Source organism: Apteryx mantelli, chromosome Z, assembly GCF_036417845.1.
Source record: "Apteryx mantelli isolate bAptMan1 chromosome Z, bAptMan1.hap1, whole genome shotgun sequence".
In the NCBI taxonomy this organism is placed as follows: Eukaryota; Metazoa; Chordata; class Aves; order Apterygiformes; family Apterygidae; genus Apteryx; species Apteryx mantelli.
Window position 1 is genome coordinate 32,836,822 of NC_090020.1, and position 17,270 is coordinate 32,854,091.

A 17,270-nucleotide genomic window follows, 5' to 3' on the forward strand; every position below is an offset into this window, starting at 1 on the left:
TGCTTTCCATGTCTTTATAAAGTGTTCATATGGGCTTAGTTTTTATCAGTTGCAGGTTTTTGCTTCTACCGTCATCAAAAAGAACCTGCTGAAGGGCAAATCTTACAAATCTTATCATATTGCTTAATATTTTAGTCACTGGGAAGTAGGCTATATAGTGTAGTGGTGGACTCTACTAAATGTAAGGAGCATTGTTCGCAGATGTCAGTATGCGAATTACTGACAGCCATATTGACAACAGTAACTTCACTAAATGTTAAATTATTTGTACTTCAATATATTGTGAATATTGTAACTTGCTTATGAATCTGCTGCATGGGAGACGGGTATTTCATTGGTGTTCCAACTCTGTTGTAGTTGAGACTGAGCATTATTTTCTGTTTTTAATATAAAATGTTTTAAATTCTATGAACTTAAATGCTTAATTTTCTGTGCTATGCAAAGGCTCTGATTATTGGTTTTGGTCCAAAATGGGGATCAGCTGAAGAAAGATTTTCCTGGATAAAACTTCCCCAAAACAGCTTTGTACAAAGTCTGTTTTTAATATACACTCAGAGTTCAATGTATAACTGATTTCCCCTAAGTTGACATCAGTTGCTTGGGATTTATCTTACCTAGTGCATTGCATTTGTTTCCACTTTGCGTTAGCAATATTTAAAAAACTGTTAAGAGTCTGTAGCTCCTAGTTTGTATGGGCAAAAGTAAAGTGCACATATGCAGCAAGACTGGGGCTCTGTGGAGTCAGCATGTTTGCAGATGGAGTTGTCAGAATAGCTGGAGAGTTCAAAATGATAAGGAGTGGTCACAACCTGAGCCGCACTCAAGCACTGTGCTTGAGCTCTGCCCTTGGCCACTTTAGAGATGGTGTGTTGTACATGTCCGTTGTGCCCTGTATCCTACAGGGACTTCTTTTGGAAGCTTTGTCCTGAGATCAAAATGTTCTTAGGAATAATATTTGAAGAGGCTAGAAAATCAAGGTGAAGGGTTTTTCTTTTTTTTTGGTGTAAAATTTTTGAAAAGAAAATTAACATTAATTAGAAGGGGGAAAGAAAAGTAAGTATTATCATGTATCATGATGTTCCGTGATTTCTTGAAGAAAGGCAATGATTTTTAATACTACGTCTTGATCACAGATAATTTTTAATACTACATCTTGATCAAGCTTTTGTTCCTGATAGAAAATTCCAAACATTGTAGAACAGCTGCTCTGAGTAGAGGGGAGAAACTAATGTTAGTTGTAAGATGCTGAACTGGCACATCAAAAGCAGATGGTCTTCTGGCATTTTACTTACAGCTGTCTCTTTGAGGATGTGTTCTTAGTAGACTAAAGAACTGAAAATAGTTTTGATTAATGTGAATACTGAACTCTCTGTTTACCTGAGTTTGTACCTTAAACTGTCCAGCATGACTAGCAAGTAGTTTCATTATCCCCTACAAGTATCTATTGGGTATACAAGCAAAACATGTAGTAAAAATATTTCCCTGTCCAGCAGGCTTGTAAATCATTGTAAATTTTCTTTAAAGACCAAAAAGATTTCCCTGGGAGTTTGGCTGCTCTGTAAAAATAACAGTGTCAACTGGAATGGTACTGATTTAGTGTTCTGCTTCCTTTGAGAATCAGCATGCTGACCTCTTCCCTCTGTCTCTCTCTTCCATCAATAACCTTTTTGATGATATACCCTTCTTGCCTTCAGCACTTCTCATGCTCTTGCCGGACTGGTCTCCACTTTATTGAAAGAAATTGAGTTGTCATTCAGTGAATAGGAAACCTTGTTCACTTAGTGCTTCATTAAATCATTGTGGTGGCAGGGAAGAAGCCCTTATTCCTGAAATCAAGACTGTAGAGGTTGCTTAGTAGCTCTCAAACATTGGTTTCTTGTATAATCTAAATATGGCTGTATTTACTGACTGTAGAACTAGAATCTAAATCTACCAGTGTGCTGTACAGGAACTGATACAGATACCCACTTAAAGTATGTAGATTGTATTTTTTCAGCCAGCTATTAACTTGGCTAACATGATGGATCAGGGCTGGCAAAGGCATATAAACCACTTGGTTACATCAGTGTGAACTACCTGCATCATAACTGGCAGCCCAGGAATACCACAGAACTGATTTATCCTCTCTCGCATGGGTTGGGAGGTGAGTAGACTAGGATGGGAGTAGAGGAAGGCTCCTCTCTGCCCCTTTGGGTTAGGTGAGAGGGCTGAGCCAGACAGGTGGTGTGAACTCTGTGGGGGTTGGAGATGGGAGTTGCAGTTGACTCTCTTTCTTAAATAGTGGAGCAACTGAGAAGCAGTTGGTGAATCTCAGTTCCTCAAGTGTCCCTAAGACAGAGCAACAGCAACCTTTGCCCTACCCTGGACTTGGCAACTTTCCGCTCATTGCCCTTATTTTGCCAACAGCAGTATAGAACCTTGTAGCATGGGAGTTAGAGACGCTCTTAGTCCTGCAGTGCATGCTCTTAGAGGGTTTGATATCATTCAGGACAAAATGTATTTGTTAGTGTTTCAGTAGATACCTACAAGAGAGAATTTGAATGAGAACAACCACATTTTAAAAACATTAAATTTACAAATAATATCTAAGACTCTATTGCCTTTGGAGATGAAACTTTCTTACTAAAGGGACTATCCTGTGTAGTGGGATAGGGAAATACACATCCAGCTGTCCATTTTGAAAATCAGGTCAAGACATAGTTCCTTTATATCTCTACCATATGTGAGTGTTTTTGTTTTATAGTGGCTCTGGTTGCTACCATGGCATTTTTTATTTTTATGTTTTGGTGGTTTCTGCTCAGGAAATTCATGTGAGTCACTGAATGTAAAGAAAACTCACTACTAGCTCATTTACAGCATTATCTACCAAAGTGTTTTTAAGCATTTTCTTCTGTGTTATATCCAAATCTATCACCTGTACGCATTTGGTACTCTGTAAAATTTGATAACAAGACGGTCATGTAAAAAGAGAATTGGTAGCCCGCTTCACCAGTTCATTATCCTCATGACAATGTCTAGCTTAAGGACATTGGCTCAGTCCTTGTGCAAATGATGGATGAGGGTAACTACTATCCACTCCCCAGGTTGCTGAAGCAACATTACTTAACATCTTCACTCCAAGGGAGGAATTAGCATTTTGTATTCCTTACAGTCATCTGTCATGGTATCTGTGCAATGGAAGATACTTTACTCCTACCTGTGGCCTGTTCCATTTGCCATCCCAAATCTCCACACTCTGTGCAGGGAACCATATAAATATACTGCTTTATACTTATAACTAGAAAAACTTTAATATTTATCAATCTCTACTAGCCTTATACTCTTGGAAAGGGCATTTTGTCTTTTTCTTATCATTGGGCCAGTTTCCAAGCTCATATATACCCAGTACCAATCAAGAGTATCTCCACTAAAGTTAGGGGAGTCATACTGATAAACCAGAATTTGGCCTACTGCCTTGAAAAAAATCTGTGTGCCAAGTTACAGTTCCAAATTCTGTATTTTTTAAAGCATTAAAGTTAATCTTATAAAAAAGAGTGTGTGGTAATGACTGACCAATCCGTTCCTACACAGAAGAATGCCACAGCACAGTGGTTTCTCTTCTGGCTTGCTGTGCAATAAGGTTTTCTCACACATAAAACAATAAGCAACATAAGAGATGAAAAGCAAACATTTCTGAAATACAAGCTTTCAGAAGTTTTTTTTTTTTTCTGGGAACACATTGTGGCTGTGTTAAATAAGATGAAGCATGTTGCATTGTTGAAAATGCAGTTTATCAAATCAAGTATCAGCAACTTTCAGCATGTACTTAAGTCTCAGAGGTGACTCACCAGGGGATTATTGCAACCTTTCATCCTGTGTGAGGCTAGTAATGACTTAACACCACTAGCTTTAGTCAATGAGTTAAGCTGGCAAGGAGTAGAGTCAGAAGAACAAAACAGCATTTAGAGCTGGAAAACACCTAAGAAATCACTTAAATCCACTTTATCCCTGCCACTGATGACTTGTTCTGTAACGCGCAGTTTCTGTTGTATTTTCCAGTCTATGTGGTCGGTTTGCCCTCATTTAATTAGAGCTTCAGACTAAAAGAGCATATTTTTTTGAGGAAGATATTCTTCTATTTTGTATAGACTTTCTTTGTTTTATGTTGTCCAGTTACTAATACCTGAATTTCTTATTTTACCCTAGACAATTAACCTTCTTAAAATATACTTTAAAATCTTTCCCCATTTTCAGCTCCATCATGCATTGTTTAACTGAGCAATAAACAAATAAATGTTAGAAAGTCTCTGAATCTCATAAATTCCCACATGTACTTTTTGAACACATTCCAGTTTCTCCACCTTTTCTTTTCCTCTGTGAAATTGCACTGTTTGATAGCAAGTTTACCTGTAAATAATAGTTTGCTATCTGTAGTGTTGCATGGGTGTGCCTATGATTTGCTACCTTGTGTTATGAAAACAATCTTCTCCAGATTCACTTCAAGTTAAAAAAGAAATATTTAGTCCACTCCTTCATAACACATATTTTCCATCAGATCTTTCAATGAAATCTAGAAGTCCTATGTGATCACATAGGTATGGGTACTAAGAGAAATACACCAAACATCCCCTCAAAATTACGAAAAAATTGCAAGAGTTGATAGCACTTCTCCCAATCTCCTTTTCTACCTCATCTTCTTATTAAAACTTAATTCTTCCACCCTGTTCTACCTTAAATAGTATTTCCTGATTAGAATAGGTACTGCCAGCAGGTATTTCAGAGTAGGTGCGGCTTCTTATGAGCATGAGAATACCACTCCATGCTTCCTAATTCCAAATGAACATTGGAATATAACCTCCTGGTACACAACTAGAAGTTTTGCCATTTAAAAAGAATTAATATTTCTTTTCCTCTCCGCACTGTTTTTTTTTTCTTCCTTAGCTTAAAGTGGTCTTCCGTGGTAAAGCTATAGTTTAAGTTCCTTCTACTAATATTATTTGTAAACCAACTACATTTCTGTAAGTATATGGTCAAGAGAATTCTTTCATTGGTGAATGTTCATTTATTCATAGTATTCTTGGTTTTGTTTGTACATTGGACATATTTGTACATTGGCTTTTGGATTGTCCTACTTGAGAAAGAAATTGATTGGACTGGAAAGGAAACTTTTAGCAAAACTTCACAAAACCATTAAAAATTGAGCAAAAATATAATTTGTAAAATCTCCCAAAACAATGCAAGTAATGTCTTTTTGTGGCTTTATAAATTTTAGGAGGATGTTATAGCAGAAGCTCAAGTACTTAGTATTATTTCTGATAAAGCAGTTTGTTACTGAGAAGGTTCCTGTCTTTCACCCTGTTGTAAACTTTATAAATTTCTTGTTTCCTTTTACTAAGAGAAAATGACTGACGAAGGGATAGCTCTACAAGAGAATGCATCATAGGTTAGCTGTTACAGTCAATTACTAAGAAACCAGCCAAATCCAAGCATTTTAAAAGAATGCTCTTGTTACCATTCTGAATTACATTTATCAGTTATGTACCTAAGTTTTACAAAGCATATTAGAGAATCTTTCAGCAGAAAAATCACTCTTATTGGATCAGAGTGTAGCTTAAGGCTTGCTTGTAAGTTAATACTTTTTTTGTCATTCCTACTCATGCCTTAGGTTGTAATATTTTCTGTCTGGATGTGTATAATCACATATTGGTGGATGGTAACACTGAGTCACAAACAAGCGAAATCCTAATTATTTGTGCAGAAAAAGTACATTTGTAGACACTGGCAGTGAGAATGACCTCTTAAATAGTAAAAACTCATTCAACTCAAAATTTGGGGAAAAATTTGGGAATGGGACACGAAGAGGTATAATTTTTTCTTATTTAATGAAACTTAACAGTGGCTCTGTTAGATTTCATTTCAGACTTGGCATTAAATATTAGTTACAAGGATAATGTGCTGCTGCTTAAATACTCAAGTTTACTACTCAGCTGATCTCAGAAAATTTTTTTTTAATCTGAACATGGAGACTTGTGTGTGCGTTTTCATATCATTGCAGAGAATATAATTGATTGATATTTGAACTTTAATGAGTTGATAATTGAGAAGTAATCTGAAAAAAGCTTAATTGCTACTTTGAAAGAAGTACTTATTCTTGTACTTGGAAAGCATACTTTGAAAAATAGACACTTCCCCTCAATGAAAATGGTTTCCTTTGGACATTAACCTGCTTGTCAACTGGAAGATTTGAAAGAGCCTTCAAAAGTTCTTAAAATTTTAAATTAGCATAGATCAACAATATAAATTGATTAATGGAATCTCTAATGACAACAAGCACAATAAGAAAAATCTTTATGAATATTAATCATTGGTGCTTTATTTCTTCAGAAATTAGCAATTGTACTACCAGCATTGCATTCCGTTTTCTCAGAAGAGAAGATGGGATTTTGGAAAGTGTAAAAATGATATGAAACAAACTGTATAGTACTGTAGGGTGCATAAATATCAGATGAATCATGAAGAGAAACAAACCAAGACAGATTGCCCAAACAGGCTTTCTCTCTATGCTGTTGACTCTTTGAAAGACTTTTTATCTAAAGTCTGTCCTTCTGAAAGTCTTTCTAGATAGAGAAATATGAGAGCTAAGGTCAAAATTAGGGACCTATGTGTAGAATTCAGTGCAGAAAGTATTTTGTTTGTGGCAAATTATCAAATAAGCTGTCTGGGATGTCATTATTTAAATAAGCCTTAAACTGATCTAAAGTTATTCATGTAAAATAGACTTGTAATTTATTTTGCTGTTCCTATAGAACGTACTTAATAAACTGTTAAATAAGGCCCAACACTGGTATATTTTGGTTTGTTGAATAGCACAAAAATATAGGAAAATGGATTGCATAAAACGATACATCATTAAATGTCAGTAATGACCCAAACTTAATTCAGAACTCTTCAAGTTTATTTTCTAACAAACCAGGCATAGCTTAGAAAATTGTTACAGTTTTGGAGAGTTTGGGGTAAGTTTCTTCAGCGTTGCATGTGATTGCTGGGTTTAGGAGTAAAATATAGAGACACGACTCACGATCAGAATAGCACTGTTACGAATTATTCTGTGATCACATTCTAAAATTGGAAAACATGATGCCTCAGGTTAGGCACCTACATCCTCCTTAATAAGTGGATGTATAGATTGAATATGAATGTTCAGTATTAAATGTTAATTTTGAAAATATGGGCTATAACATTTCGATGCCTCTGTTTTTCTGATTTCTAAAGTGAAATTTAAAATATTTTACAGCTGTTTTAGGAGACTTAATTTAGCCGTTAATTGAGTAATGCAGAAAAAAATGCTTTTGAGATTCTCAACTGGGACTGTGAATCTGCACTAAGGCATATTTCACTGGATTTAGTTTAATGACCTGCTAAAACATTGGCTTACCTCTTCAGTCAAAAGTCAGATTTTCACAAACATCTTTCTGTTTTTCTTTAGGCTACCTTTCAGCATTATTTATTTATTTATTTATTTATTTATATCCAGCTCTGAGGTACAATAATAGTTGTATAGTAAATCTAAACGAGTAATAGCTTGTTCAGAAAGCTGAAGTGCATTTGAAATAAATGTTCCATTTCTAAGGTAAACGTGGACTGGATTCCTCAGGTTTGTTCATTAGAATCTGTTTTAAGTTTAATAAATCTCTAGCAGTCCTTCTGGTTCCCTTTTCCTGTTAATTGCATTGCTGAACACAAAAGCTGTGTTATGTGCAGAATGACTGAGCTTATCCCTACTAGAAAGGAGTTATGTTTGGTATCTAAAGAACAATAAGGTTTTGCTGCCTGGCTGATCAATGCTGGATCAAGTTCACATTCCCAAGCTCCCACTCTCCCACCTACATATGCAGGGGGTGGAAACATAGCAAAGAGAGGGAGGACAGGTCCTTTTTTGCACAGAGATGTTGAACTGAGACTTGCCTAATATGGACACAGATGGGCTTGCACAGCAATAAACAATAATTTTAATCCATTCCTTGTAAAAACATCCGAAGAAAAGCACAGAAGTTAGCAACCAATTAATTTCTACCCTACCCATTGTTTTCTTTAGACAATGGAAACAGTTCATAGAGACTTAAATATTTTGCTAGTACCTTGCAAGAAAACAGCTTTTCTATATTAATTAGGAAAGAGTAGCCTTCCAAATGGCTGAAATGAGTCCCTTATAGGTAGTTTTAGTGCATTGGATGCAGGATATGAAATAACCAGAAATCAAATGCTACTTTAAGAAATAATATTTGAGATATTTTTAGTGCAGGAGGATAGAGATTTGCCCATGAAGCTGGGGTAAAAATTGTATGTGAAAAGAATATGATGCCACCTACTCAGTGGTCTAGGATTTTTAAAAGAAACACTCATATTACTGTTTAATAGCCTGGAAAAAATCCCTGTTTTCTGAGCTTTTGGAGAGACATGCTTGTGATTGGAAGGAATTAATATATAGGGGAGATTTCTCATGCATATGTATAAACACATATCACATATCTGAAGTCCATGTAGCCCTAGGTAATGCTGACTTTCATTTCTCAATATAGTAATTCCTAGTGATGCTTACAAATGAATTCTGAATGATTCCTGGCAGAGGTGAAATTTGGGCTCTTTCTGTGGGTGAGGAGACCTGGAAAATTGTGACTTGCTGATTCATGCAGTGCTCCAGTCAGAAACTCACAGTGATCTCGAAGGCTGAGAGTGTGCCATTGCATTCCCAGCTGGCCGAAGTTGGGGCTGGGAGCTTTTGCTTTTGAACCCAGTGCTTCTTTCACACGTTCTGCAAAAACATTGAGCCACCGAAGTGGTTGGTATCTCCCTCTAGAGAGCATATTTCAACAAGATCATGTCATGGTTTTCATTCCATCTCCACAAGTTCCATAAATGTTGTTGTGACTAATACAAAGATCTCTTCTGGTTTATATTACCTACAGTCTTATCTACCTACTCTTGTCATTCAGTAGTGCTTCACAGTCAGACTAAAGGTATAGATGATCACCAGCTTCTGTTTAATCACAGAGAAAATAAATGATTCTTCTAAAACTTATTCCATCTCCATAAGAAAGGGGTATTTTTCCAAGACGCTTTAACTATTCCGTAGGCCCCCAATGAAATCTTAATGCCAAAGTGAACATGTCTAGTGAAAGATAGGTTTGAAAGGTCTGTTGGCTGACAAAGCTATTGCTCAAAATAAAAATGAGCAGTAAAGGTCATGGTTCAGCTTATGGTTATTATCCTTAGCATATGGGCTAACAGGATTTCATGGCCAGAGGGCTAATTGACTTTTGCTTTGAATATGTTTCTTTACCAGAGCTGTTGGTAGGGCTTTTTATTGCTTCAAGAGATCCCTAAGACTCCAGGATCAGTAGATCTCTGAAAGACACTTTTACATTTAAATTTTAAGGTAGTTTTCAGGGAGAAATAAGGAGTGCTTCATTTTCTTCCAGTCTCTTTAGAGTGGAGAAGGAAGGAAAACACTATTTGTCACACCAGTGGTGATTTTCAGGACTGGCCAGTATCTGTGTTCCGGCATGTTTGTTATCTTTGGGTTTTTTCTGTAATTTCCAAAAAAACAAAGGGCTTTCAAAGTCTTATGTAGTTTTGGCCAGCCAGAACTACCCATTGCCTACCAAGATCTCACTGTTGGATGGAGCTAAAGAGAATTTTATAGAGGATTCTCTTATGTCAAAGATACTTAAGCCCTAGTCCTTGTCCTCTGGATTCAAAATGTCTGGCTTCAAATTATTTTTAAATTGAAAGAAGAAAGAGCCAACCTGAAATCTCTGAAATCTGAGGTCACATTTTCATCCATGATTAAAAATCACTATATCTTACAAATTGTCCTGCTTCTTCTAGAGCAAGATGCTGCAATTTACATTCTGGACTGTGCTGCTGAAGGCTCCCAGCACATGGCAATACTTCTCAAACAGAAGGGCCTAAATATAAAAAAAGATAATCTACTTTTGCACTTGCTCCAGAGAGGCACCCATGTGGGAGTAAGAGCACCAGGTAAAATCAGGAGAGACAAAAAAATAAAAATAAAAAAAGTACTGTAGCATATTCTATAAATGATATATAACTATATATATAAAATATATAGGTGCTCACAGGTATTTTCTTTATTAGATTATGAATCTAATCTTGGACTGAATAGGTGACTACAGTGATTCATCTCTACCAAGGAACTTTCTCCCTAAGGCAGGGTTGCAAATGTGGATATGAAGGATGTATTTGTAGTACCGCTGTGAAAAAATGTTCATGACACAGTATTTGAAAATCATGTTGTGGCATGAATGTGTTTTTCAAAGAGGTGCTGAAAGAACATCCTTAAAGTTATTGTTTCAACAGGTTTTGTCTCTTGGAGGTAGAGATATTTTTCAGGAAGGGCAAGTTTCACCTGAAAATAATGTCTCTGTATAGGGGTGCGTCGTGGAAGAATATTAGACAGAGCATACTGATCCCAAAAGAGAGTGTTTGCACCACCACAGACTCTTGGCAGAATTAGAGCATTTGGATTTTTCTGCATCAATCTAAATGACCAAGACACACTTCCTAAAATACAGTTAATCTCGAGAACAACTTGATCTTTCATTTCAGTGAATAAAGCTGTCACCATGAAAACTGCACCAATTCACTTGGAGGACTTGCTGTTCCTAGAGGGGCACATTCTTGACTTGACTTCTTTTTCAGTAGTTTTCATCAACCACTGATGTACTCTTTCTTGCAAGTACAGGTTGCAATGTGAATGCACCAGCCAACCTATTATTTTCAGTTGTAGCCCACTGCTTATTAGCTTCTCTGCCAAAGTCTGGTAATAGTGGTGCTTTAAAACCCTTGTAATCATTGCCCTGCGGAATACAGGCTAATGTTTCAAGCCATTATTAATCATCTTGTGAGCTGCTGGATAAAATACTTTTTGAATTTTCAGTTTCTGGACCCTTTTACAAATGTTGGAAGCCAGGTCCTTTCCACTGAACCAGCTTTCGGATTGCACAGACTGCGGAGGGCACCTCTTATTCTCAGTTTCCAAATAAGTTAATTTTCCACCTTAGACTAGTGTTCTCAAGCTTTTTTGCAATAAATTTTCTGTGTGGTAGAAAAACAGTTATATACCTTATATCCTAATTCCTTTAAAAAGCTTTGCTTTAGTTTTCTAAAAGAAAAAGAAATTTTATTGATTTCACAGAGGTGATCATATCATCCTTTAAAAATAGTCAGTACGGCTCTATTTCCATAGATTGAAACTGAGTGGGAGACGATTTTTTGTGTATGTTATATGGGAAGGCATAGGAAGGTGCAAAATCCCAAATTGTATACTGGCAGAGCCAGTTAGATCCCCTAGGAAAAAAACATGATACGACTGTAAAATCTTTAGACAACTCTTCTGTGCTCTTGCTGGTGTCCACGTAGATCTGAATATATAAAAATGGGTTTGTATGCCTGGTATAAAACTCAGTAATTGAGAGGAAAATCAAATCTCTAGAGAGGAGAGGTTGGAAAATATGACTCAACTGAATTACTTTTCTGTTTTCTCCACTTTGCAGAAGCTCTTCTGAAATTCATTTACAGTAAATATTTTTATTCCATTTTCCTTTCCATTTTTTTATTTTTGCCTTCCAGTATCTGAGAACTATTGGCAAGTCAACAAAACAGGGCACTGATTCAGTATTCATCTTAGATAAGATGACCTTCTTATTTTATCAATATTGGATGCTTTAGCATTAGAGCAGTACAGACCAACTGAAGTTATAGATAGTTTATGCAGAAGAAGACTGCATGATAGTTTTTCACAAAATCAAGAAGTGTCACTAATGGCCATCACAGCCTGAACAGCCAGGGTTTTTTTCAATTTAAAATGAAACAGTTGCCTGTTGCACAAATATCCTATTGTTTTCTAAACTATGTACAATCCTGAAAGTTCATTGTATGCTTGGGATCTGGTCTGACTTGAAAAGTAGCGGATGTAAATTATTGCCTAAGTTATGTACCAGAATATTGGGCCTGTCTTCACCCAATTGGTAGAAAGTGCTACCTCCTCCCACATACTTCAAAATTCAGTTATATTTAATCCTACTGCTGCAAGAGTAAAGGATCCTAGCATGCTTTGAAATGTATAAATGCTTGTTCAAATCAAATTGTTACATAGGACAGCTCCATTAGGAATGCATGGAAGAATGTCTTCCCAATTAAAGAAGGATATGCACGACTGACTAATCCCTTCACTTCAGTTGTGAGGGGATTCAAGTATGACAGGTCAGTCTCATGTGGCACAGCACACAGGACTGCTGATGGAGGGCTATGCAGTCATTCTCCCTTCAAGTCAGGATTTACCATTTTGGTCTGTCTCCCTTGCACCTCCTGTAAAGTCTTTCCTTCCAGGAATAAGTAAGAATGCAGTAGGAGACCAGCTGTTCATAACAGCATAATCCTTTCTTTTCTCTCTCCCTCTTTCATTTTCCAAGCAAATTTTCCTAGTCTGCTCATGAGGTAAATCTTATTGAAGCATCAATAAGTAGAGTTAACGGCTGACTGCACAGCCGGTGTGCTACGACCACAGCTTGTTAGGCGCACCCTATTTCTCTCACTGCTTGCTCTCCTCAGCAGTCTGCTTGGGGCTGCACGTTGGCTCTTCTCTTACGCTACGTCGCAATCATCTTGCAGTAGAGACTCTTCAAGTTGCGATGCGCACAGCGCCTAGCAAAAGGGAACCCCCGGTGTTGGCTCCACCAGGTATATTACCATTTTTTTTAAAGTTGCTAAAAATTCCTGTTGAGTTTCCTCAACAGCTGTGCAGCTCTTAAGATGAAAACAGGAGCTAGTTCTGAGTTTTAGCACACATTGCATTTGCTTGTTCAGGAATTTTTGTCCTCAGGGTCTGCAGGTCTGAAAATCAAGGTCTCCTGTAACTTCTTTTCCCCCTAGTTTTCTCCAAACTTTTGACAGGAAAGGAGGTGTAATTCTTTAAAGTATTTTGGGAAACATCAGTTTTGCTGTTTCTATGACCCAGTCCTTCCCATAACTTTTTCTGTGGAAATGAAATATCTAATCTGTTAACTGATTCAAGGGAGCATTGTTTTTTAGGTAGTTGCATTAATTTGTGTTTGCCATTAACATCAATTTCTGGTCATATTCTTGTTCATTCTCTTTGAACTATGCTCTGCTATTCTTTCTTCATTCAAACACAGAGTTCAAGAGTCAATTTATAGCAGCTTTCAGAACTATCCTTTAGCAGTAGATCTGTTGCAGTTTTACAATATAAAAAATATGCTGTCGATACCTGTTTTAAGTAGACCTGTTGTGAGTGTGAAATAAAGGGCCCCAATAAGGTTTTATACTGTGATATCTCTATAAGAAGTTCTTCTTTGTATAATACTTCATGGTGAAGTTGCTTCTATTTAAAGCATTGAGTTTGATCTTGGCTTTGATCTAAAGCTTTTGATCTTGAAAGAAGGATGTTGTGGCAGTAAAACAAAAAGGGTAGGAGTTTTTTTTTTTTTTTTAAGTGATAAAGTTAAAGGGATACTGTCAAGATTTAGTAGGCCCTAATTGGACTTACCTTTATTTACTTACATCTGTTTGCAAAGCCCATCTAATTCTATATGTGGGAGGGTTTGCTCAAACAAATGCTTTGATGAGCCTTTTTCTTTTACAAGAGCATAGATTTTCTTTTGAAGCTTTCAGGGAATTGTCATATATTGGCATATATAGCACAGAGTAGAAATTATTTTTAAAAACCTGAAAATACCATACCAACATCATTTTAATCATACCAGATAGGCACAGTCTGCCTTTTTTGTGTCCTTTGCTTTAAATGCTAAGTACTGCAAAAGCTTTTAATAATGTCCTAAGAGCTTCTACTATTCAAATTGTCCGTGGCCTACAGTAGTTGAGCCTCTCCCATCACCGTGGAGTTTGAATGCCCTGTTAGAAGAGGTGCACAGGCATCTGTTGAAGTCCCAAGCCTGAATTTCATCACCCGCTTGCTGTCTCTGTTGAACAAAGTGCTTAACTGAGGCCTAAGTAAGGGGCTTGTTGCACTGCCATATGAATAAAAAGCTGGTCTGTGTCTTGCTTTTAAGATGCGTTTCAGAGCTAATGAGGTAGCAGGAGGTTATTTTGGGTTCCTTAGGTGTCAAGAAAGCGGTGGGGCAAAGTTTTAGGCGCTCGATGGTGGCGCTGCTTTCTGCCCGTTCCCTGCGGGGGCCGCGGGCAGCAGCGGCGAGGGTGTGCGGGGCGGGTGGCGGCGAGGGGCCCTCGCTCCGGGCAGCGGCGGCGCTCGCCCCCTCGGCCCGGCCCGGCCCGGCCCGGGTCCCCCCGCGGCCGCCGCTGCGCGGGCGGCGCCGTGGCGCTCCTTGGGCTCGCGCGGCGGCCGTTACCGCGCGGCGGCCGTTGGTGGTGGCGCCGCGAGCCCGGCGGGCAGGGCCGGGAGCCGCCCGCCCCTACGTCTTTAAGGCAGGCTCCTCCTCTCCGCCGGGCTCCGGGGGGCCGGAGCACGGGGGCGGGGGACCCCGCGGAGGTGTTTCATTTCCTACCGAGGGCTGCGGTGCGCCGCGGCCGGGCGCGGGCATGGGCGCGGGCGCGGCGGGCCGAGGCGGGAGCGCGGCTCCAGGTAATGCAGAGACCGGGCCGGTGGGGGCGGTGGGTCGGGGCCGGCTCCCTGCGGCGCGCCCCATCCTGTCCCGTCCCGTCGCGTCGCGTCGCAGAGCCCGGCGGGGAGGGAAACGCGGGGCTCTGCGGGCGAGCCCGCCTCAACGTGCGCTTTCTCCCCCGTATAGCCTTTGCTGGAGGAGGGTGAGACTTGGAAGGAGTGTCAGCTCGTCCAGCAAGTGAGCGGCGAGGTGAGGAGAAAACCTTCTTTCGCAGTTGTTCAGTGTTTTCTGTGTACCGTTTTTCCCCCTTGTGTCCTTCCTCCCTTGCGGATCTCCTCCTCGAGTTTTCCACCTGACACCCTCACCCTTCCTCGCTTTTGCCTTAAAAATCATTGTTTTCATATTAAGAATATAAATATTTGTGTGTGAAAGACTAGGGGTTATTACTGACTCTCCCGTCATCCAAAATTGGCGTTGGTAGTTGAGTGGATGGCTGGAAATAAATGTTACTTGAAGCATGAGGTGTAAGGAATAGAGTAGAGATTTTCCCTAGGGTTTTTGCACGCCACAATGATAACTTGACATTTGGCAAACTGGTCTGGCATCAGGCATTTTCTTTTTGCTAGAAAACTTAAGCTGGGAGCTGTAAGTTTGCTTTAGTAACAAGCAGAAGGAACAATATTGCTGCATAAGATGAAGAACACCACTTCATCCTTTGACCATGCCACAAGTGACTAACCAGATTACTTAAGACCATGTCATTCTAGACTGGAAAAGTGTTTTCCCTCTTTCCAATGAAGCAATGGAAAAATGTGTCTTGAGTCTGTTTATGGTTTCTTACTAATGCTGTGTAGCTGCACTCAGGTTGCATCTTCTTCCTTAAAAAGCGCTATGGTTTTGAACTCCAGGTGACAAAATGGATTCAGACAAACCAGAGGATCAGAAAAAACAGCAAAAAGAAAAGAAAGCAAGATGAAGTCATTTTCCAGAAGGTAGGGGTTCATGATGTGCATTTGTGTAGTGGGACAAAGGGCAGCACATCTGAAAAGCTTTCAGAGGATGCCCTTTTAAGCACTAAAGAGACATTCTTAAGCTTCTTTGACAAGGTGATGGTAAAAGGGTATTAGTTACTGATACAGTTTGATGTGTTATTATACATTTGCTATGGAAAGAAATAAATAATCTTTCAAGAGCTCTGTAATTTAGAAGACAAAATTTCCATACATTTATATTTAATATGAACGTTCTGAGAGAGAAAGATAAGAAGGGTTTAATCAGAAAAAGCAATAGTACTTGAGAGCTTTTGACAAAATATGCACCATTATTTGCAAACCTTAAGATACTGTTAATTGAGAAACAGTTTTCTTGGTAGGTATTGGGACAATAATAGATAAGTACATAGAAAGAAATGCTCTGTCTATGCTGTTGACACTTTATTTAGAGGATGTGTTTGGAAGTCTTCTAGCTGCAGTGTAAGGGAATTCATGAAAATGTGCCTTGATGGTTATTCTAAAAAATTATTTCAGAAGATTTAAAAAATTGACTACAAGCTAAATTAACTCAAAATATTTTTAAATAAATGATTTTTGATTAGCTATTCTGAAACATGCATTCTATAATGCTGGCTATTTAAATCACAATATGGCAAGGTAAGTAACTAGCTGAGACTGGCATTAAATAGTTGTTTTCTATCTTCTGAAGAAAAAAATGCTGTCTCAAATACTGATCATTAATGAATAAAGATGCATTTCCAATGTATTACCAGTAGTATGATTTTTGCTTGTCTCAGTTTTACAAACAAGTTTTTAATTATTTTTTTAAACTCTTGTTACCTTTAAAGGATTAAAATAGCAGTGTGTTGTTTTGCTGTTTCGACAGTGCTTCTAGAATGTATGATGAATCATTGCTCTTTCTGTAGCCAAATTCTTGCTGATAGCATGGCTGCCAACTCCTGGGATGTGTTGCCTTAGTATGGGCATTGCAGTATTTGACAAATGTCTACAAAGTGCATTGTTGTGTGGGGGTGATTTACCAGCTCCATGGTGAGTTAAAAAAATGCCAGATTGCATCCTTTAATTCACTACTTCTTTTATTTTGTAGCTGGGATACACCGTTTAGGAAAATATGCTCTGTATTGTCATAGTTTAGAGATGTGATCTAAACAGAGATAGCAATAAACGGTTGCACCAAATAGTTCTTTTCTGTTTGCTTTTCCGTATGTGAATATGAAGCATGTATGTTTAGCATTTGTATTTAGGATCACTTTATATTAAGATGGTGAAGGCTTTTTTAATGTTAAAAAATATATCATCATGCAACTTTGCTAACTTGAGCAAAATCATGCATTGAAGGTACAAATAACCCTAATATAAGTTACAGTTTGCATAGTTTGAGATATTTTTAAATTAAACAAAATAGGCTTACTGCTATATCTTTGACAGTAGGCTTAAAAGTACCTTATACAGTTACACCTTTTTCATCTCTTTTTATAGGAAAAAGCTTCCTCACTGTGAACCCCTCTGTACTGATAAAATTCCACTTGCAGTAGAGGGGTCATTCTGCTCTTACTGTTCTAAGGTTTGTGAGAAAGAACTCTAGCTTATAGACTAGTCATATTAGAAATGCAAAAAATAATGTTTAAAAATAAGGTCTACTCACTGTAAAATTAAC

General features: G+C 38.2%; 1 protein-coding gene across 17 annotated transcripts in view; it reads left to right on the forward strand.

Annotated features, from left to right (window-relative positions):
* The window catches only part of AOPEP (aminopeptidase O (putative)), a 214,416-nt gene that overhangs the window by 110,543 nt on the left and 86,603 nt on the right, over nucleotides 1-17,270 (forward strand). For 14 of the 17 annotated variants that reach the window (XR_010887035.1, XR_010887037.1, XR_010887036.1 and 11 more), the window contains 2 exons: nucleotides 14,787-14,849; nucleotides 15,509-15,592. The exons of 1 other annotated variant lie outside the window; for it this stretch is intronic. Coding sequence is in view for 7 of the 16 variants with exons in the window: in XM_067316700.1 (XP_067172801.1) it covers nucleotides 14,787-14,849; nucleotides 15,509-15,592 (147 nt within the window). In the remaining 9 variants the exon portion in view is untranslated. Of the gene's footprint in view, nucleotides 1-14,786; nucleotides 14,850-15,508; nucleotides 15,593-17,092; nucleotides 17,178-17,270 lie in introns of all 17 variants that reach the window. 2 more of the 17 variants (XR_010887043.1, XM_067316705.1) reach the window with 2 other exon arrangements.